This window comes from Dipodomys ordii, unplaced genomic scaffold (assembly GCF_000151885.1).
Source record: "Dipodomys ordii isolate 6190 unplaced genomic scaffold, Dord_2.0 Scaffold41, whole genome shotgun sequence".
Classification (NCBI taxonomy): Eukaryota; Metazoa; Chordata; class Mammalia; order Rodentia; family Heteromyidae; genus Dipodomys; species Dipodomys ordii.
This window is the reverse complement of record NW_012267257.1, coordinates 90,252-113,083: the sequence shown is the minus strand read 5'-3', so window position 1 is coordinate 113,083 and position 22,832 is coordinate 90,252. Positions and strand designations below refer to the sequence as shown.

Below are 22,832 nucleotides of genomic sequence, written 5' to 3'. Positions count from 1 at the left end.
GGCCTTCGGTTGCTTCCTCGGCGCCCGGCGCTCCCGCTCTCCCCGCCCGGGCCGCCGCCGCGGGTCGCGACGAGGACCGCCTCGTCCCTCCTGGCCGGGGGGGGGGGTGGTTCTGAGGAGACTTGTTTCTTCCTTTCGGGGAGACAGCCATTCTTCCCGTGTGGTTTACGAGTCGGGCCCGGTTCCTCCCACACCCTCAGTTTTGGAGAAACCTGTTTTCTTAATTGGAGGAAATGGGAACCTGCTCCCGGTCCGTCCCCTCGCTGCCCCCGGGGGCGGGGAGGTCTGGCCCTCCGGTGAATCTCCGAAGCGTCCTGGCTCCGCTCCGCGCCTTTCCCCACCTCTCCGGCCTGTTAGATAGTCCGAATTCGGACGGAGCGTCTCTCTGGTATTCTCTCTCCCTCTCTCTCCCCTAAGTTGTGTGCTCCGTGCCCAGCACACCTACCTGTCCTACTTGTTTTCCTGCGGAACGTTGCACCGAACTAGGGGCGATCTTTACGAAGGATTGGGTGCCAGCTTGTTAGTTTTAGCAATTTACTCAAGAAAGTTCACTTTTGCTCCTATAAATCTCCCTGTGGTAGGTCCACCTCGTGTTCCCAGTTCCAAGCAGTGCTTGTCCTGCGCGATACCATCGCCCAGCTGTTTTCCACCCCTTCACTCCGAAGTCTCTTTCATTTAGTAGACTTGTGATTGAGTGCTTGTTAGGGCATAAACAAACCCTTTTCTAGGCTCCTGTAGGCTTGCATATTCAGAAGAGAATTTCCAGAGGTTGGCCTTCCAAGGTGGGGGCGGAGGGGGGAGTTGATATTTTAGCTCAAAATCAAAACTCTGTGTAATCCAAGTTTTGTTTTGTTCTGTTTTCTGTAACTTTCACAGGTGATTGAATTATTCAGATAAGAAGATCATCTTCTAGGTTTTGTGTAAAAGGCCCCGGATATTTCAAGTGGCCATTTTGGAATTACAATGTTTTTGGATAATTTTGCCCCAGAAGTTTAATAAAAATTGGCAAGAACCATCTCTGAAGTGAATTGATAGTAGTGAACAAATTCAACAAGCTAAAGAGACCCAGTCATTTCTTCATTATTTTGGTTCACATGGATTATATAACCGGTTAAAGTTTTTCAGCTGGTGGTATTTTTTTGTCTCCCCCCCCACCCCCCTTCCCCGTTAACTGTTCTTCAGCCCAGACTGTAAGATGTTTGATGTGTATACTGAGTAGATTCAGCATTTTCAAATTACTGTTTATTGCTGAAGTTTCATGGCAGTTTATTTTTACCTTTATTGAAAGTTTTAGGAATTTTTGACCTTAGCCCTTTTCATGTCACAATGGGACAACTTTTCTAAATGAAGACATTGAAAGAATACAGAGTTTTTTTCTTTCTATCTTTTATTTACGTGGAAATTTAAGATGTTACAGTTTTGTACCAGCATGGTAGTGTTGAGATAGCTATTTGTATATGCTGGTGTTGAGAAATATTCCTCAGATGTGAAATTTTCTTTTTTATTTGTACTTCTTGGCTTATAAGTTGGATATTTTCATCTGGAGTGGATAAGTACAACAGTGACAAGTACATGGAATAATAAAGAAGACTTTGTTCTTAAACCCAAGGAACTTGGCTAATTCTGGAGATAGCCATATGAAAACTTTAAAACAGAAGTATGGGTAGCTGACTTGAAAAACTCTATGTCAAATAGTCATAGGTTAAGTATCTTCAAAGAACTTGGATATTTCAGAGGATACAAAATCAAAAAACAAACTGGAAAACATAAAGATAATAGAGAAAACAACACCTTCCTGTGCAGTCCTGTTGGAATTTGTAAGTACTGTTATGGTGAGCAAATCAAATCTTCATTTGTAAACTAACGAGAATCAAATTTAACCTATTATTCTTGGAAAGCTTTCAGTTTCTTGCAATAATATTGCTTGGCTTCAGTTTCCTGGAAAGTGTGAAAATAATCATTAACCATAGTTTGAATGAACTGAAATGCAGAAAAAAATAATTTTAAGGCTTAAGAATATTTCAAATTTGTAACAGTTCTAAGTTACAAGTTTTTTAAATTTCTTTTTTGTTGGTCATGGGGTTTGAACTTTGGGCCTGGGCACTGTTTTTCAGCTCATCAGTTCAAGGCTAGCACTCAACCACTTGAGCCACAGTGCCACTTCCGGTTTTCTGATTGTTTATTGGGGACTTTCCTGCCCCTGTGACTTTGAATGTCTCAGCCTCCTGAGTAGCTAGGATAACAGGCGTGAGCCACTGGCGCCTGGCTACAAGTTTTTTACTTTTAAAGAAAAAAAAAAAGCTCAGTCCATCTTGTCGGTATTTACTGTAGGCTTTATAGATTGATATGATGGTTAGCTATTTTGCTTTTTTGTTTTTTACTTTAAAAACTTTTTGTGATAATAAAGGTGATGGACAGAAGGGTTATGGTTACATAAGTCAGGTAGAGTAAATTTCTTCTTGGACAATATCAGCCCTTTCCTTGCTCCCAGGTTGACTTACATTTTAAATGTATGCATGTTGATTGCAGTTTGCCTTTTAAATGTATATGTAGACTGCGTTGCCCATAGAGCACTCAGGTTTGGATTTGTAGTTCTTTAAAACGTGTTATAAGGAGCTAGGAAGATTGCTCAGTGGTAGAGCGCTTACCTTGCATGCTGAGATCCTGGGTTTGATTCCTCAGAACCACATAAACAGAAAAAGCTGGAAGTGGTGCTTTGGCTCAAGTGGTAGGGTGCTAGCCTTGAGCTGAAGGGCTGAGGGATAGTGCCCAGGCCCAGAGTTCAGGCCCCACAACTGACCAAAAAAAAACAACCAAAAACCCGTGTTATAATAAGGTATTTGATTTTTAATCTGATACTTTTTTTTTAAAAAAAAGCTTAGGTTAAGTTGCAGCCTATTCTAACATAGAAATTAAGTTTTTGAAACAATTTGTTGAAGTGGTTTTGCATTCAAATTAAGTTTTTAACTTCAAAAAGAAAACTCATTGCTAAGCAATAAATAGGAACTGAGTAAACTGAATTAAGAACTTTTTTTTTTCCAGTCAGGCACTTGTGGCTCATGCCTGTAATTCAGCTACTCAGGAGGCTGAGATCTGAGGATTACGGTTCAGAGCTATGCCGGGCAGGAAAGTCCGTGAGACTCTATCTCCAGTTAACCACCAGAAAACCAGAAGTGGCACTGTGGCTCAAGTAGAGTACTAGCCTTGAGCAGAAAAGCTCAGGGACAGCACCCAGGCCCTGAGCTCAAGTCCCCCAACTGACAAAAAAAACCCTTTTTTTCTATTAGTAATGTTATACTGACAAGTTTATAAGCAATGTGTGCAATTTTTTTTTTTTAACGTTGGTTGTGGGGCTTCAACTCTGGGCACTGTCCCTCAGCTCTTCAGCTCATGGATAGTGCCTTACCACTTGAGTCACAGCGCCATTCAATGTGTGCCTTTTTAAGAACTGCTGTAATAGAAATCTGTTTGACAAATGAGAAACTTGTAATGATACTTGTATATTTTCAGGTTTGAATGATTTTAGTTGCTATTAGCTACTTATATTTACTTTTAGTGAAGTGCAGGCATTCAGAGTGGTTTTTTTTGTTTTGTTTTTGTCCAGTTTTGGGGCTTGAACTCAGAGGAGCCTAGGCTCTGCCCCTGAGCTTCTTTTGCTCAAGGCTAGCACTCTACCATGTTAGCCACAGTGCCACTTCTGGCTTTTTCTGTTTTTGTGGTACTGAGGAATCGAACCCAGGGCTTCATGCTTGTAGGGCAAGCACTTAACCAATAAAGCTACATTCCCAGCCCAAGGAATGTTATTTTTAAAGAATTCACTAATATTTTAAACAGTACATTGGTGAATGCACCAGCTAAGTTTAGATTTTATTCCATCTAATTTTCTTTTCTTTCTTTTTTTTACTAGTCCTGGGGCTTGAACTCAGGGTGTGGGCACTGTCCCTGAGCTTCTTTTGCTCAAGGCTAGCACCCTACCACTTGAGCCACAGCGCCACGTCTGGTTTTTTCTGTTTATGTGCTGAGGAATTGAACCCAGGGCTTCATGCATACTAGGCAAGCACTCTACCACTAAGCCACATACCCAGTCCATCATCTAATTATCTTTTTGAGATACATTGTAATTTTTGAAAACTTTTTCCAAGGTGCCTTATTAGTTGTTCATTTATTTCTAAACAGAGCTTTTTTTTTTTACTCACCTGTTGAATTCTGTTTATTTTCTTAGAGCAAAACAAGTATTAAGAATAAAAGGATCTAGGTATTCATATACTCATATTTAGACATTTTCTGCTCTAAAATTGAGATTAGGGAGTTTAACAACTCCTCTGGCATAACAAGCTAAGGTTGTGTATATTTTCATAGTTAGATCAATTTGTAGTATTTTTTTTTTTTTTTTTTGCCAGTCCTGTGGCTTGAACTCAGGCCTGGGTTTTGCTCAAGGCCATCACTCTACTGCTTGAGACACAGCACCACTTCCGTTTTTTTTCTGTTTTATGTGGTGCTGAGGAATTGAACCCAGGGCTTCATGCATGCACTGTCGTATTTCTATTTTTAATTAATTTATGAGACAGACTCCCCTTAAGCAGCTAGGCTTGCCTATCCTGCAACTCAACCATAAAACCCAGGTTGGCGGCCTGGGAAGGTGGCTCAGTGGTTAAGGTGCTTGCCTTGCATGCCTGAGGCCCTGGGTTCGATTCCTCAGCACCACATAAGCAAAAACAAAAAAGCCGGAAGTGGCACTGTGGCTCAAGTGGTAGAGCGCTAGCTTTCAGCTGAAGAGCTGAGGGACAGTGCCCAGGCCCAGAGTTCAGGCCCCACGACCGGACCCCCCCCCCAAAAAAAAAAAAAGAAAAAACCCAGGTTGGCCTCACTCCCATCTTCATGCCTCAGTGCTGGGATGGATAGCATTATACTACCAGATTTCACTTGTAGTGCATACAAATTGGTGAGAACATTCTATTCTCCTCCCCTTGGGAGAGCCTGTATTTTATCCATTTCAGTTTATTGATTTATTGAGTTCAAGTTACTTGTCTATTCTTTAATGTGAATAAGAAGTTGGTCTGGAATTACATGACCTTTTTTTTTTTTTTTGTCGGTCTTTGGGTTTGAACTCGGCCTGGGCTCTGTCCCTGAGCTCTTCAGTTCAAGGCAAGTGCTCTATCACTTGAACCACAGTGCCACTTCTGGTTGGTTCTCTGGTAGTTAATTGAAAATAAGAGTCTCAGACACTTTCCTGCCCAAGGCTGGCTTTGGACTGCAATCCTCGGATCTCAACCTCCTGAGTAGCTAGAATTACAGGTGTGAGCCACTGGTGCCTGGCCTGCCTGACCTTTATTCATAGAGAAGAAGCACGTAACACCCTATTGGGGATGTTTTTGCAAATAGTTGAATAAATCACTCCATTAACCACAATTTTTAATACTTCTTCACTAGTTTTAACTTTGTGAACTTTGCTTACAGCAATAGTTCTAGGACAGATTTACTTCGCCTGAATGTTTTGATATTTTCAATATTTTATACTTTCTGGTTATTAAAGTATACATTATTACTTTTATAATTAGAACCATTGTAGGACTGTTTCCCTTCCCCAATTTCTCCCTGTTGATTTTTCCCGCTTGTCCAAACTCTAGGTCTATAAATAATAATTATGGCTGACATTTATGGATAATGGTACTGTCGTATGTTTTGCTGTGTATTTTACATGGCTTCTCTTGTGTGTGTATGTACACATGTGCCTGTGTGCTGGTACTTAGTCATGGCCTCAAATTCTGAATTAGCTTTTTTTTTTTTTTTTGGGTCCGGTCGTGGGGCCTGAACTCTGGGCCTGGGCGCTGTCCCTCAGCTCTTCAGCTCAAGGCTAGCACTCTACCACTTGAGCCACAGCGCCACTTCCGGCTTTTTTTTTCCTTTTTGCTTATGTGGTGCTGAGGAATCGAACCCAGGGCCTCAGGCATGCAAGGCAAGCACTCTACCACTGAGCCACCTTCCCAGCCCAAATGGGATTGTCTTTTAATGATGGTGTAAGAAGTTTTTAATGCATTTTTTATGCCAGACCTTATTAAATATGATACGCATGTATTTTCTATTCTTTCTGTTGTTTTCATCTCTTGTGTGTATCCCTCACTCCTTTTTGGAAAATAAACCCAATGCTTCACACATGCTAGGCAAGTATTACTAGGACTGAGCCACCAGTGCCCAGCCCGGCTGATAATGTTTTTGTTGTTGTTGTTGCCAGGCCTGGGGCTTGAACTCAGGGCCTGGACACTGTCCCTGAGCTTCTTTTTGCTCAAGGCCAGCAGTCTACCACTTGAGTCACAACACCACTTCCAGCTTTTTCTGTTTGTTTGGTACTGAGGAATTGAACTCAGGGCTTCATGCATGCTAAACAAGCACTTTACCACTAAGCCACATTCTCAATCCTGCCCTTAATGATGTTCTTTGCACAGAAGTTTTTATTGTTCACAAAATACAGTTCATCCCCCCCCCCACCCCCGTTGTTCCTGATTTTGGTGTAAATATCTAAAAATCTCTTGATATATCCAGGGCCATATATTTTTCATCTTTGTGTTTGCTTCCAAGAATTTTATTTCAGCTTTTATGTTTAGACCTTGGTCAATTTTTTTCAGACATAAAACCATCATTTATTATAGTCATTATAGTTGTAGAAGTTATTTTTCCTTTTTGACATTTGTGGAATATCAAGTGACATTTAATACATGTACATTATAGTGTAATGATCACATAAGGGCAATTAACATACCTGTTATCTCAGATACTTACCAGTTCTTTGTGATAAGAACATTCAAAGTTGCTTGGTTAGTGTAACATCCACACAAGTCTACATTGATTTGATTACTCTGCTTATTAAAAGGTTGGTGTGGTAGTATATGCTTAGAACTTTAGCATTCTAGAGGCAGTGGGGGTGTGTGTGAATTTGAGTGGAGTCTGAAGCTGCATGGTGAGATTCTGTTGCAACTCCTTCCTCCCCTCCCCCCCAATAATAAACAGACAAAAAATGGCTTAAGGTGCTGGTGGGATGGTAGCTTTTCAGGAGGCTGAGATTTGAAGCCAATCCTGGGCAGAAAAGTCCAAGAGATTTTCTGTAGTGCAAGTGGTAATCAGTTTTTACTTTTTGAAACAATCATCTGATAAAGAACCAGAAGGTTCATTCATTTTGTATGCTGTGCACTATGCCAGTCATTGGAACAGTTGAGTTTTGCAAGGGGAAAAGTTTATTTATGAGGTGGCCAAATTTGAGGACACAGGGAAATAACTCTCAAATCTGCCTCCCTGATGTAGGGTTTAAGGTACTTATGGGATAAAGAAACAGTGGTCTCAGATGTATGGAAAAGTGATTGGTGGTGTGTGCATGTGTGATCAGACTTCATGGTTCTTCATTGGAGAAAGTATAGCAAGTGTTGGGTTTTAGCATGCTGTGAGGGTGGAGAGTGTGGCTTTCTGATGTCAAGACACTTGTAGGCCCGAGTATAAGGTGAATGATTTCAACTGGTTAGAGTTTTCTTCAGGTTCCTGAAAAACAGTTTATGCAACTATTCCTTTCCTTACTTGTAATGTCAGAGGAATTACTACCTATAGAGCAATGTTAATGGGAGTGTATTCCTTAGTTATAAGGGGACCTTTAAAATTGATGGTGGAAGCAAATGCTAGAGGCTTTGTTTTCTGCTTGGTTTCATGGCCTTAATCACATTTCAAATTCCATTTGGGGTATGGGAAAACATATGCTGTAGATGATACTCTGTAGATAATATTGTTTCACATCAGTAGACACTTTATTCTATTTGTTTGGTAAGTTTTATTTCTGGGTACTGGTGTATTGTGCCTGTAATTCTAGCTATTGAGGAGGCTGATATCTGAGGATTGAGGTTCTAAGCCATCCAGGGTAGGAAAGTCAGTGAGATTCTTCCATTTAACTACGGAAAAGCAGTGTGGTGAGGTGTGGCTCAAGTGGTTGAGTGCTAGTCTTGAGCAAAAAAGCTCGGGAAGCATCAAGACCCTGAATTTAAGTGTCAGGACCAGCATCTCCCCCTAAAAAGCTTTATTGAAGTATACTTTACAAAAGAAACTTAAGTTCTAAGTATACAACTAATAACTTTGTAAAATGTCATCAAGCAAGATATGCCTCATTGCCCCCCCCCCCAAATTCCTTCTTCTGCAATCATTCTTCCTCTATAACTGTCCTTTTTACTTACTTTTTTTTTTTTTTTTGACAGTCGTGGGGCTTGAACTCAGCCTGGGTGCTGTCCTTGAGCTCTTCAGCTCAAGGTGAGAGTTTTCCCACTTAAGCCACAGTGCCACTTCGTTTTGTGGTGGTTTATTGGAGATAAGATTGTCACATTGGCTTTCCAAATGCCCAGGCTGACTTTGAACCGAGATTCTCGGATCTCATCCTCCTCAATAGCTAGGATTATAGGTGTGAGCCACCAGTGCCCGGATACATTTTTTACCTTTTGTAGGTTTTTATTCTGTGAAAGACAAACTTACAAATTAAAAGATTTTAATTGACTTTATTCTAGCTTTAGGCAGCATATCTTTGTATAAAATAGGATAAATGTGATGATGGGTTGAGTATAAGTTGGCTTTATAAACAGAAAAGAATTGAAGAAATGGAAAGACAGATTGGTTGTTGCAAATTAATCTTACAAAGGGGATAGTGAATTATGAGGGTGGGATAGGGATTAAGGCAGAGGGAGATTGGCTATCATGTTGATTTGGAACTGGTCTGTGGTAAACTTAGCGATTATATCTCTTTCCTGATTTTTCTAGAGGCCAGATAACAACTTAGCTTCAGTTTGGTAATGAGGAACTTGAGTGTGATTGATTTCACTTTGATTTTTAATCTTGTTGAGGCCTACTGTAAGAGCTTAATCCAAAGCCATGGTCTCCTGTGTAATTAGACTGTTATTATTTAACTTTTTATTGTCAAATAAAGGTGATGGACAGAGGGGCTACAGTTACATAAGTCAGGTAAGGGGCACATTTCTTTTTGGACAGTGTCATCCCTTCCCTCCTTACTGTTTTTGTGCCTGCCCTGGGACTTGAATTTAGGGCCGGCTCAAGGCTAGTGCTCTGCTTCCGTCTTTTTGGTAGTTAATTGGAGGTGAGAGTTACAGACTCTACTGCCTGGGTTGGCTTAGAACTGCAGTCTTTAGATCTAAGCCTCCTGAGTAGCTAGGATTACAGCTGTGAGTCACCAGCACCTGGCATAATCAAAATATTATAAATGATATAAATCTTGAGCAGTAGGGTCATGTGATTTAAAAGAAGTATGGTAATTTTGATTAGGAGCTACAGGTCTAATTCCTTCCATTTTATGTGACAGGGACTTGCCATGAGGTGTTGAAGCCTTGTTTCATTGAGTCGGAGAGACTGGACCTAAATGGCGCAGCATGACTTTGCTCCAGCCTGGCTTAATTTTCCTACTCCACCATCATCAACAAAGGTATTCTTTTCTGCATCTGTCTGTCTGTCTCTCTTGCTCATGTTATATGTATATGTAACCAGAATGTGAAGGCTTTGGCTGGGAATGTGACTCATTTGCAAAGCACTTGCCTATCATGCACAAAGCCAGTGTAGCAGGAGGACAAAAAAGCAAACAGTTTATTTCTAGAGTACCAAGTTATTTCATACTTAACTTACAGGTTTTATTAAAAAGTTTTCAGAATACCACTAATACACTAGTCCATTTTCTTTCCAAGGTTGTCTTAGTTTAGTAGTCAAGGTTCCACAATCTTACCCTTTTTCTTTTTTTGTCAGTTATGGGGCTTGAACTCTGTGCCTTGGCGCTGTCCCTCATCTCTTCAGTTTCCACACATTTTAATTCAAACCAGTTAGCTACTTTGAACTTACATGTCAACTTTTTCCTGTTCTTTTCTTTATAGTTTATCTTTTAAAATACTCCCTGACTTTGTTTGATATTAATTGCTCTGTTAAGTAGTGAAGTGTCTGTCTGTATCTATATCTATATCCAATCAGTCAACCAACCTACCTACCTATTCTGTCTGTTCTATCTATTCTATCTGTTTTGTCTTTTCTATCTATTTGTGAGTACTGGGGATTGAACTCAGTACCTGGAGACTTTTTCTCACACCTAGTACTCTACCACTTGAGCCACATCTTACAGTCCTAGACAGTATTCTTTATAAAGTTTTCTAAGTACTTTGCCAAATAACCTTTTGGGCATAATTGCATGAATGTTATTTAGAGTTAGTACTAGTTCATGCTACATTTATTTTAAATGTTACATTTATCCATAAAGGGAAAGTGAAATAATTGCCTTCCAGAGTTTTAAAGGGCATGGGCTCCCTTGTCCAGGGATGTTTTCATTTTATCTGGGTTCTCTTTATCTTTTCCTGATCTTAGTAAAGCTGTCTGCCTCTTTGGTATCATAACCATCTGTTAGGTTCTATTAAATGCAGATTGATGTTATTTTCAACTATGCCCTAGGGTATAAATTGCCCCTTGTTCTGATCCAGTTTAATTAGAAACGGTATGGTTTTTGAGGCTTGTTTTGAGGTTTTAACCCAATAAGGCTCTTCTTCAGTTTCTGGAATTTTTTTTGCTCTGAATGGCCTTATTGGTTTAGCTTGTTACCTTTCACTGAGAGTAACCACCAGCCTCCATATATGTACATATGTATTTATTTCGATTTTGTTTTTACTTTTTTAATACCTGCTAAAATCCCAGTTGTTTCTTGGGATGCTTTTAGGCTTAAATGTACTCATCTGTGTTTCAAATAAAGCAGTTCCTTTGAGGAACAGTTTATTAGGTAGCTGTACTATGGGGAGTTGGGGGCCTCATTATTCTAGGCCTAATAAACCTAAAATGGAACCTTCCTTTTGCAAGTGGGAATGGGCAGATGAAAGGAGTCTGATTTCTTGACTGCATTCATTGGGAACTTGACCATCTAAATTGTAGTTTGAAGTGATCAGATAGCCCAGATGCCAGATGGTAGACAACTATCTTTTTTTTTTTTTTGGCCAGTTGTGGGGCTTGAACCTCATAGAGTCTGAGTGCTGTTCCTGAGTTTCTTTTGCTTAAGGCTAGCTATACCACTTGAGCCACAGCGCCACTTCCGGCTTTTTCTGTGTATGTGGTACTGAGGAATTGAACCTAGGGCTTCATGCATACTAGGCAAGCACTCTACCACTAAGCCACCTTCCCAGTTGAGAATCATCTTTTTTGAGCCTTATCTTCAGTTGTAGTTCAGATGTGAAGAGTAGGAGATTGTGTTTTTTTTTTTTTGTTTTGTTTTGTTTTGGTTTTTTTGGTCATATGTGGGGCTTGAACTCTGGGCCTGGGCACTGTCCTTGAGTTCTTGAGCTCAAGGCTACCTCTTTGCCACCTGCAGTTGTCTGGTGGTTAATTGGCGATAAGAGTCTTACAGACTTTCCTGCTCTGCCCGGCTGGCTTTGAACTGTGATCCTCAGAGTAGCTAGGATTATAGGCCTGAGCCACTGGTTCCTGGATGAAATTGTGGTTTTTATGTCATAAATTCCTGTAGTACTACTGGTGAAAACTATTAAAAAACAAACATTGTCTGTAGCTCATACTTGTAATCATAGCTACTTAGGAGGCTGAGATCTGAGGATCATGTTTCTTTCTTTTTTTTCTTTTTGGTCCGGTCATGGGGCCTGAAATCTGGGCCTGGGCGCCGTCCCTCAGCTCTTCAGCTCAAGGCTAGCGCTCAACCACTTGGGCCACAGTGCCACTTCCAACTTTTTTTTTCTTCTGCTTATGTGGTGCTGAGGAATCAAACACAGGGCCTCAGGCATGCAGGGCAAGCGCTCTACCACTGAGCCACCTTCCCAGCCCTGAGGATCATGTTTCTAAGCCAGCCTAGCAAGGAACATCCATGAGACCCTTCTCTTCTCTTCAGCTAACTATAAAAACAAAAACATGTAAGGTCTCCAAAATTTGTGTAAGGTTACATAGCATATAAAGAGACATTTACTCAATATATGTACCATATATAGTAAGAATTTTTTATGATCATCTTTTACTTTTCCCTGCATAATTTTTTTCTATCTTTGTAGATATATATTTTTCTGTAATAAGACTTTATATGACATGACTGCAATTTTAAGGATAAAATGAACTTCTCAGGTCTCACTTAGGAAACATTTCACTTATGAATAAAGGTAGAGTACTTTGTGCAGATATGTTTATAATATCTTCCACTGTTAAATGAAATTAAAATTAGCATCTATTATTAAGACATAGTAAGAAAGTTCTCCATATTGTTAGTATTGGTCTTTTTATGGGTAGTTTATGGGCTATTAATGATTCTTTTAAATCAGTAGTCTGACAGGTATGAGATACTTGTCTATTTTGTTTTGATTGTGTTACAGTATTTTTCATTAGTTTGCCTTGTTAATGAACAAAGTTTTTGGGGGAATTGCCTAGTGTACAGACATATAAAATAACTATAGATGGACATAGATAAAAAGAGTAAATAGGGCTGGGATGTGACAAAGTGCTTGCCTAGCAAGTACAGTGTCCTGAGTTTGATTTCCCTGGTACCAAAAAAGAAAAGACAAAAAAAATACAGTTAAGAAAAAAACCCAAACAAAAAGAATAAATAAATAGTCTCTTGGCTGGGGGTGGGGGGTGGGGTGGAGGAGCTATATTGGGGCTTAAACTCTTTCAGAGCCATGAACTCTCTCAACTTTTTTCTCTCAAAGCTGGTGCTTTACCACTTGAGCCACACCTCCACTACCTGAACATTCTTAGCTAATGAAAAAAGTAGAAGGAACCCATATCATTAAGTATTTAAATTATATTTTTGATATGTAACATTTTACTACTTATGAGATTTTCCATAGTAATTTATATTTGAATTTAGTCAATCTATATTAAAGTAAGTAGAAAGTAATTTCAATAAACATCATTTTATATGATCATATGCCCATAGCATAATTGAACCTTTGTCCATAGTGATCTCCTAAGAATATCCTTTCTTGGTTTCACTGTGTGAATGTCTAGAGTCCTGTATGATTTATCATGTCCAAGTGTATTTTTTTTTTTTTTGGGGTCCGGTCGTGGGGCCTGAACTCTGGGCCTGGGGGCTGTCCCTCAGCTCTTCAGCTCAAGGCTAGTGCTCTACCACTTGAGCCACAGCATCACTTCTGGCTTTTTTCTTTTTGCTTATGTGCTGCTGAGGAATCGAACCCAGGGCCTCAGGCATGCAAGGCAAGCACTCTACCACTGAGCCACCTTCCCAGCCCCCCCCCCCAAGTGTATTTTTTTGTCTTTACCATCCAGCGTGTTTACATGTAGATTTATAGGCATTTTCTAATTATAACAAATAAGGGAAAACTCATACCAATCTATGTTTCTTTGGGTCTGGTTTACTTTGCTTATAATGTAATTTTTTCCAAGTCTTTCCATTTTCTTATGAATGGTACAGTATCATTCTTTTTGATGGAAGCATAGAATTCCACTGTGTGTGTGTGTGTGTGTGCGCGCTTATATGTATTTTGTATGTATATACCACATTTTCTTGATTCATTTGTCTGCTGAGAAACATCTGTGTTGATTACATATCTTGACTATGGTAAACAATGCTGCAGTGAACATGGTTATAGCTTTAGAAATGGAAACAGGAGATTTTATGTTGTTTTTTGCTTTTTAAAATTTTCAAATTTATTTTTCTCCTTTGTCACTGTTTTTGATTTCTATACTGCTTTTTTTTGTTGGTCGTGGGGCTTGAACAGTGGGCCTGGACTGTCCCTGTGCTCTTCGGCTCAAGGTGAGCGCTCTGCCGCTTGAGCCACAGCTCCACTTCTGGTTTTCTAGTGTTTTTTTTTTTTTAACTGGAGATAAGAGTCACTGCCATCCTCAGATCTCAGCCTTCTGAATAGTTAGGATTACAGGCATGAGCCACTGGCGCCCGGTTTTCTGTACGTTTTGTATGTAAGTTTATCTGTTTTGGGGAGGATAAGGGCGAGCACAGAAATGGTAGGACAAAGGGTGAACAAATGTAGCAGTGTTACTCAGAAGACACTATGTTGAAAATGAGCTATACAACTTGTGGGAGAGGGGTGAGGAGGGAAAAACTGGGAGAAAAACAAGGGAAGGAGACAGTGGTCAAAAAGTACTCATTACCTGATTTATGTAAACTGTAACCCTTCTGTATATCACCTTTACAATAAAAAAAAAGTGGGGTGGGGGAGATAACTACAAATACGTTGATAAAATTAAAAAAAAACAATTTTGATGTACTTTGGTTTTCTAGACCATAGGTAAAGAACAGTCTAGAAAGCACAGTACTTACAGTAGATTATTTGCCCTGTGCAAAAAGGAAAAAAAGGTGCAAAAGGAAAATTTTTTCTCTGTTCTCTCAATAAAAAAAAATTGTGGTACTCTACCACTAGGCTATATTCCTTGCCCCCTTAATTAAATTTAGTTCTTTTTTTTTTTTTTGGTCGGATATGGGGCCTGAACTCTGGGCCTGGGCGCTGTCCCTCAGCTCTTCAGCTTAAGGCTAGCACTCTACCACTTGAGCCATAGCATCACTTCTGTTTTTTTCTGCTTATGTGGTGTTGAGGAATCGAACCCAGGGCCTCATGCATGCAAGGAAAGCACTCTACCACTGAGCCCCTAAATTCAGTTTTTTTAATTGTTATTATCAAGGTAATGTACAGAAGGATTACAATTTCATAAGCAATTTTCTAATGTATATCAGCTGTACCTGTTATCATATAGTTCAGTCTGATATCATTTACCTGGTTTCAGGAATTGAGAGTTAATTCATATAAGACTCCTTCCACCACAGATGCCAGTGCTAAGTATTTCTCACTTGTGCTTTCTCACTATGTTGCCCAGGCAAGCTTTGAACTACCCCTACCTCTAAATGTTGGGATTGAGGCTACAACCTATGCTCTTTCACTAGGACATACATTATTCTAACTAGCTACAAACCAGTGAACATGACCATCTTTTATTTGCTAAGACAGCTCACAGAATTTAGAGAAACACGAACTTTGCTAGTTATTATAAAGGATATAGATGGATAGAGTGAATTATTAGCAGGGGGTTCATAGTTTCCTGTGCTTGATTAGGGGTTCTACCTCAATTAACCTTATTAGTATGAACTCCAACATGAACTTTTAAGTGAAAAGAGATAATCTTTCCACTATGGAATTTTTCCAGAAGTTTTAGGAGCTCCATGATCTGTAATCTGGGATTGAGAACAAATATATTCCGTATAATATACAATGTCAAAACAGACTAATTCTCTTGAGTTGTTTTCTACAGTGCTGCTTATTTGGAATTACTCTAAAGGTGCCATATTTTATCTAGACTAATAACATCATTTATTGTAAGATGTACTCTTGTAGTTTAACCATGGAGGAAAAAAACTTAATATACAGATTTTTTTTTTGGGGGGGGGTACTGGGGATGGAACCTAGGATGTTGTACTTGCTAGGCATGTGCTTTGCCACTGAGCTATATTTCAACCCAACACTGTTAATGTGCTTGCATCTTGTTAAGTAATCTTGATTTTAGAGATGATAGAAAAAATTGTCTTATAGTAATTTGAGACTTTGGACTTAATTGGAAACAACTAATAGCTTAGTATCTGTATTCTACTTTTTTCCCTCTGTAATAGAGAGAAACCAAGAGAGTGTAATGATTTGTTTGGTTATTAATTAAGCTTTTATCATGATGAGGCATTCAAAAAGCAGCTATTACTAGAAAAATTTTAGCTTGAAATTTTGTTTGTCCCAAAAAAGGATTTCTCAATTGGTATAAATTTGGCCAATAATATATTGAAAAAGATGAAGTAATAAAATTATTCTAGTCAGAATTGTAGAGTTTAAATTGTAGATAGATTTTAACATTTATCTAAGTCCACTTTATATAGGATTATTTGGAAGCTTAGCAGACTTAACTGTTTTCACATAGCTAATTAATACGAACCTGGACTAGAATCCAAGAATGCACATGCTATTGGCTTGTACTTTCCATAGGGCCCATTCTAGGATTCCGTAAAATAATTAAAAAAAATCCCATTTCAAGACTATATAAAGAGTTTGAAGTTGTCAGAAATAGAGACCTTATATTCTAATTAAGCTGCCAAGATCACTTTTTGTTACTGATTTTCCTCCCATTTCCCCATGATGTAGTCTCTAGAATTTGTTTTTTGGTATTTTTTTAACCCCAGAAAGATTTTTTTCCCCTCCCAGGCCACTTCAGAGCATGTGGGTTTCTTCATTTCCTTTTGTTTTTTGCTTTTGTAATGCTGTCTGAAACGTATAAGACTTACTTTCTTAATTTGTTCTTTTTTTGATGACTATATTCTTTACCTTATATATGTGTACTCACATGCACATCTGTGGGAGGGTGGGTGGAAGGCACAGAATCAGAGGAAAAGGGTGAAAAAGTGCAGTAGTGGAGTGAACTGGCTGTACTGGACATTGATGAAAGTGAACTATGCAACGGGTGTAGATGGGAGGGAGGGAATGGGAGAAAAGGAACAGATGACACTATGCAAAATGAAATTGTACTTATTTAACTGACATATGTAAAGATAACCCTGTTGAATATCATTCTAAAACAACAAAATAAATTAGTAAAAAAAAGTCATTTTTTTCTTTTTTTTTTTAGTTGTTTAGGGGGCTTGAACTCTCTGGGTCTAGGTGCTGTCTCTCAGCTCTTCAGGTCAAGGCTAGTGCTCTACCACTTGAGCCATAGGGCCACTTGTGGCTTTTGGTGGTTTATTGGAGATAAGAGACTCAGGGACTTTCCTGCCCGGGCTGGCTTTGAAATGTGATCCTCAGATCTCAGCCTCCTGAGTAGCTAGATTACATGCATGAACCACCAACTCCTAGCCTTATTTCAATTTTTGAGGGATCCTATGATATAATGCTCATCACTAAAAGTCATTGGCATCTGGAAAGTGGACCTGAATACCTTTAAAAATAACCATTTAATAATTTTTGGTGTTTTTAAAAATTGATTTTCATTTATTTTTAACTATTATAAAGGTAATGTACAGAGCAGTTGCAGTTATATGTCAGGTATAGAGTAGATTTCTTTTTGTACAATGTTACCCCTTCCCTTACTCCCAGTTTAGAAAAAAAACCTTTTCAATAATAATATATGAAAAATAGTAAGTACTATGAACTAGAGAATTCAAGAGTAAATAATATTTTTTTTATTTATTCAAGAAAAGATTAGTATGTCTTCATTTTAATATTAACCTGGGGTTAAGGCTGATAATTGTTAATGTGTATTGAAATCTTAATGCTAGGGATAATAAGTTTGACAAGAAATGTACTTAGAGCCGGGTGCCCGTGACTCTGTAATCCTAGCTATTCAAGGGGCTGAGATCTGAGCATCACGGTTTAAAGCCAGCCTGGGCAGCAAAGTCTGAGTGACTCTGTAATCCTAGCTATTCAAGGGGCTGAGATCTGAGCATCACGGTTTAAAGCCAGCCTGGGCAGCACAGTCTGAGAAACTCATCTCCAATAAACCACTCAGAAAACTGGAAGTGGCGCTGTGGCTCAAGTGGTAGAGCGCTAGCCTTGAGCTGAAGAGCTGAGGGACAGCGCCCAGGCTCAGAGTTCAAGTTCCAAGACCAACTGGGAAAAAAAAAAAGCAAAAAGTACTTATTACCTTACTTATGTAACTGTAACCCCTCTATATATCACTGTGACCAAAAAAAAATATAGGTCTTCATAATAATGAGTTTGCTTTGAGAATTTAGAAGTGTCTATCATGATTTTTTCTTTTGGTCATGGGCTTGAACTTGAGAATTTGGTACTGCCTCTCTATGAATTTTTTTTTTTTTTCTTTTGCAAGGCCTGGGGCTTGAACTCAGGGCCTGGGCATTGTCCCTGAGCTCCAGGGTAGCATTTTACCACTTGAGCCACTTGAAAAAAAATTTTTTTTATTACAAACTTGTTTGCAGTCTGAACTTTTTAAACTAGTAGTATTTGGGATTTCTTTTTTTTCCTTGGCTAAAATAGGTTTTTCTTTTTTCTTTTTTTTTTGGTTAGTTGTAGGGCTTGAACTCAGGGTCTGGACTCTGTCCCTGAGCATTTTTGCTCAAGGCTAGCCCTCTACTACTATGAGCCACAGCTCCCTTCCAGTTTTTGGGTGGCTACTTGGCAGTAAGAGTCTCATGGAATTTCCTGTGCCCTGTCTAGCTTTGGACCTCGATCCTCAGATTTCAGGATTACAGAGTCAGCTACCAGTGCCCAGCAGAATGTGCTTTCTTAATATTTTCTTTAATATACCTTCTCTCTACCTTTCATTTTTTTTTTTTTTGTCGGTCGTGGGGCTTGAACTGTGGGCCTGGGCACTGTCCCTCAGCTCTTCAGCTCAAGGCGAGCGCTCTACCACTTGAGCTACAGCGCCACTTCTGGTTTTCTGGTGGTTTATTGGAGATAGGAGTCTCATGGTCTCTCCTGCCCAGGCTGGCTTTGAACCGCAATCCTCAGATCTCAGTCTCCTGAGTAGCTAGGATTACAGGCGTGAGCCACCAGCGCCCGCCTCTACCTTTCATTTTTTTAAAATCATTAGTCCTGTGTTCCCATTTGTAATTAACCGCCTATTCCCTGCTGGAGACTTGTTTGCTTGTATCATTACTCCTCTTTTGTCTTGAATAAATGGAAAAGATGTTAACTGCTCTTGCATTCGCTAGTTTAGTGTAATGATCATTTTCCTTTTTTTTTTGAAAAGATGGCATATATATATATATACACACACACATATATACATATATAAAGTTAAAAATGTTTTCAGAACTGCACTTCTGTAGTTTTCTTAGTGGTATAGAATTTTAGCCCCATCATGTGGTGAAAGTTTAAACTGCATCTGGCTGATTATGGAATAAGCAGGTTGATTTTTGAGCTGTTTATTACCCATGGCGAAAGACTTTTTTTTGTATACATGTAGATATAACTAAAGTAAAAGCTTAATCTCCCTTTGTGCACTAATATTTTCCTTTTTAGTCTCTCTCTAGTATCCCATCAGAAATGGCACTTGTGACCAGCCAGGTTTATTTTTCCATTAGTAGGCCTTGGCTTGCAGTTTGAAAAGTAAACCTTTTATTATTGGTGTATTACTCAAATAATTACAAATACGGAAAAATTAGATAACTACAAGACTTGTTTTAGATTCTTCTCATTCTCATTGTTTTAATTTAGGAGAGATAAGTAATTCCAATGAATAGGTTTGTTCTTTCCGTAGCATTTCATCTCCTTCATTGAAGGAAGATCTCAGGAATGTGATATTGAAAGAGTAGCTTATCTGTCCAGTGGTGCCTCTCATTTATACATAGAGTGCTTGACTTGCCTAGTAATTACAATCCCCAATACTGCATGAAAATATGGTAAGGTTGGACTGATGTATGGCTCAAGTGGTAGAGTGCAAGCTATATGCAAAAAAGTGAAGTTAGTGGTTAAAACCCTGAGTTCAAGCGTAGGTCCAAAAGAGAAAAGGTAAGATGGGTAGTGGGAAATAGAAACAGAAAGTAGGAGATTTTTTTCTTTCTTAATTAAGCAAAACAAAATATGAGTTAATGAAAGTGTGTGTGTGTGTGTGTGTGTGTGTGTGTGTGTGTGTGTGTGTGTGTGTGTGTGTGTGTGTGTGTGTGTTTCTAGTACCAGTTTAAGGGTTTGAACTCAGGACCTTTTGTACTTTTTTTTTTTTTGTCGGATATGGGGTGAACTCTGGCCTGAGTGCTGTCCCTGAGCTCTTCAGCTCAAGGTGAGTGCTCTGCCACTTGAGCCACAGCACCACTTCAGGTGGTTTCTTGGAGATAAGAGTTTAATGATTTTTCCTGCCTGGGCTGGCTTTGAACCACGATCCTCAGATCTCAGCCTCTTGAGTAGCTAGAATTAACAGGTGTGAAACACTAGTGCCCAACCTTTTTTTTTTTTTTTTTCTTTCTGAGACTGGGTCTAGAACTCATTACCACATGCTTTCTTCTCATTGACTCATTGGCTGGTGCTTTACCAATTGAGCCATGTCTCAACCCTCTGAACATTTTCTTTCTTACTCAAGATTAGCACTCTTACCACTTGAGCCACAGGTTGCTAGTTAGTTGGAGATAATAGTTACATGAACTTTAATACTTTTGACTTACTTCGAACCACAATCCACAGGTCTCCTGAGTAGCTAGGATTACAAGCATGAGCCAGAAGTCTTTACATTTAAAACTTTGGGAGTACTAAAAGCAAGTTCTTTAGTGGAAATAGGTATTCAGAAGTAGGTAAAGCAAAGGAAGAGTGGAGAGAAAGGCAGCTTGCTTGAGAGTTCTTGTTTTAGTTCCCAACCCCCTTGCCGTTCATTAGCTGTTTGACATTCAAGTAATATTGATTGATAATGCGGTTGTCTCTTCTGTTTAATATAAATGGAACTTCAAAATTAGATTTTTGGGTAGCTTGTTATCTACATGAATAACTTCTCCACTTGAGTTTGGCACTTAGTTTAGTTTTGTAGACAAGACTTATTCGTTTAGATGACAGATGGCCTTACAGCAATATGTTCTTAGAATATCATTTGATCTTGCTATTTTTTATTATTTGAACGAGAAATACTGTCCTGTTCTAATTTGTATTTTTGATTCTTTAAAGTAGGTATGTTTTCTTTTGCATTTTAGATCTTTACATTCTTCCATTAATGTCCCATTAATGTCTTAATTTACATTGATTTTTACAACTGTTTGTTTGTGTTCACTACATTTTCTTAATCTGTCCAGCTTTTTTTTTTTTTTGTTGGTCGTGGGGCTTGAACTCTAGGCCTGGGTATTGTCCTTGAGCTCTTCTTCAGCTCAAGGTGAGCGCTCTACTACTTGAGCCATAGCGTCACTTCTGGTTTTCTGGAGATGAGAGTCTCATGGGAGCCCGGTTCTGGTGGTTCACACCTGTAATCCTAGCTTCTCAGGAGGCTGAGATCTGAGGATCGTGGTTCAAAGCCAGCCTGGGCAGGAAAGGCTAAGAGACTTACCTCCAGTAAACCACTCAGAAAACCGGAAGTGGTGCTAGCCTTGAGCTGAAGTGCTCAGGGACAGAAGAGCCCAGGCCCAGAGTTCAAGCCCTATGACCCAACAAAAACAAAATAAAGCAAACAAAAAGAGCCTCATGGGAACTTTCCTGCCCAGGCTGGCTTTGAACTTCTCAGATCTCAGCCTCATGAGTAGGTAGGAATACAGGTGTGAGCCATTGGCGCCGGACACTAGCTTCATTTTTGTTTTGTATAGTTTTTCAGGACATGTCTCATAGTGCCTGTGTTTTAGATCTTGGTTAAGAAAGCCTTCAAGAATTAAAAAAAAAACCCAAACCAAAACACTCCCATATTTAAAATACTCTTTTTTTCTGTTTATTTCTTTTCCTTTTATTTTTGATGCTGGGATTTGAACTTGGAATGTTAGTGAGTGCTAAGTAGGTGCTCTACTGTTGGGATAAGTCTCTTGACCCATTAATATTTGGGTCTTTAATGCATGTAGAATTTACTTTTATTGATCACATGAGAGAGGATTCTAACTTTTCTTTTTTCTCATAGGGTACATTTTTGTCTTCCACCGAATTTAAATTTTATACATTTTGGGCTGGGAAGGTGGCTCAGTGGTAGACTGCTTGCCTTGCATGCATGAGGCCCTGGGTTCGATTCCTCAAGCACTACATAAGTAGAAAAGGCCAGAAGTGGTGCTGTGGCTCAAGTGCTAGAGCTGAAGAGCTGAGGGACAGCCCCCAGGCCCAGAGTCCAGGCCCCACAACTGACCAAAAAAAAAATTATACATTCATACAGAGAAGTGGGGGAAGAGGGAGAGGGCCATATGATTGTGAGTTTGTTTGTTGCACTATGAATTTACTCTGGGCCTCTTGTATGCTACAGAGGCACTATCACTGCGCTCTATCCGGGTCATGTTTTAGTACCAGCATAACAAGTGTTCTCCCTCATCCTATCACTATGTCTTTCTCAAAGACAAATTTTTTTGTTTTTTTTTTTTGCCAGTCCTGGGGTTTGAACTCAAGGACTAGACACTATCTCTGGGCTGCTTTTGTTCAAGGTTAGCACTCTACCATTTGAGTCACAGTGCAATTTCCAGCCTTTTTTGTTTATGTGGTACTAAGGAATTGACCCCAGGGCTTCATGCATGCTAGGCAAGCACTCTACTACTAAGCCACATTGCCAACCCCTCAAATGCCTTTTTTAAGAAGCAATTTTTGTGCATTATATTGTCTCCTTTTGGCATGTTGTCCAAGTTGCTCTTGAAGATGATACACTAATAGAGCCTCTGTTTCCACTTGGATCTTAGGCTTGCACTTATTCTGGTTGGCTGCTAGTTCACTTTTTCCATCCCCTTTCCCTTTCCTTCCTTCTTTGATAGGGCCTCAATATGTAATTGAAGCTATCCTCAAGGTCTTCCCTTGAGATCATGGGCATGGTCACAGGCTTGCAATGCCACACCTGCAGTGTACATTTTTCTTAGTTCTAATATTGAGTCCATTCATTGAAGTCAGGAATTCTTAAAGTTGCTAGGGGTTTTGATTGTGATTTTCTCAGATTATTAGATTACTGTTGAGTCTAACTACTTAATATAAATAGTAGAGATATCTGTATGTTCCTTTCTTCTTTTTTGGAATAGTTGTAATAAATATTCTTTCCTCCCCTTTCCCTATACATGTGATTTGAGGAGTCTAAAAATCTAGAGAATTTAAAACTGAAGTTTCACTTGACAATTTTGATGTAGAAAAAAACCTTGAACTAGAATGAAAATTTTTACAAGTAGTATGTGATAAGAATATTGCTTAACTTTTTTAAGCCTTTATTTTTGGAAAAGTAGATGTCATTCTTGAACT

The 22,832-nt window shown here is 39.2% G+C and overlaps 1 protein-coding gene across 1 annotated transcript in view; it reads left to right on the top strand.

The window, feature by feature from the left end:
* Positions 1–22,832, top strand: part of Gpbp1 (GC-rich promoter binding protein 1) — a 63,318-nt gene that overhangs the window by 12,078 nt on the left and 28,408 nt on the right. Inside the window, exons 2-3 of the mRNA XM_013018501.1 lie at positions 877–1,817; positions 9,338–9,457. Of these exons, the coding sequence (XP_012873955.1) occupies positions 9,395–9,457 (63 nt within the window). The 5' untranslated portion in view covers positions 877–1,817; positions 9,338–9,394. The remainder of the gene's footprint in view (positions 1–876; positions 1,818–9,337; positions 9,458–22,832) is intronic.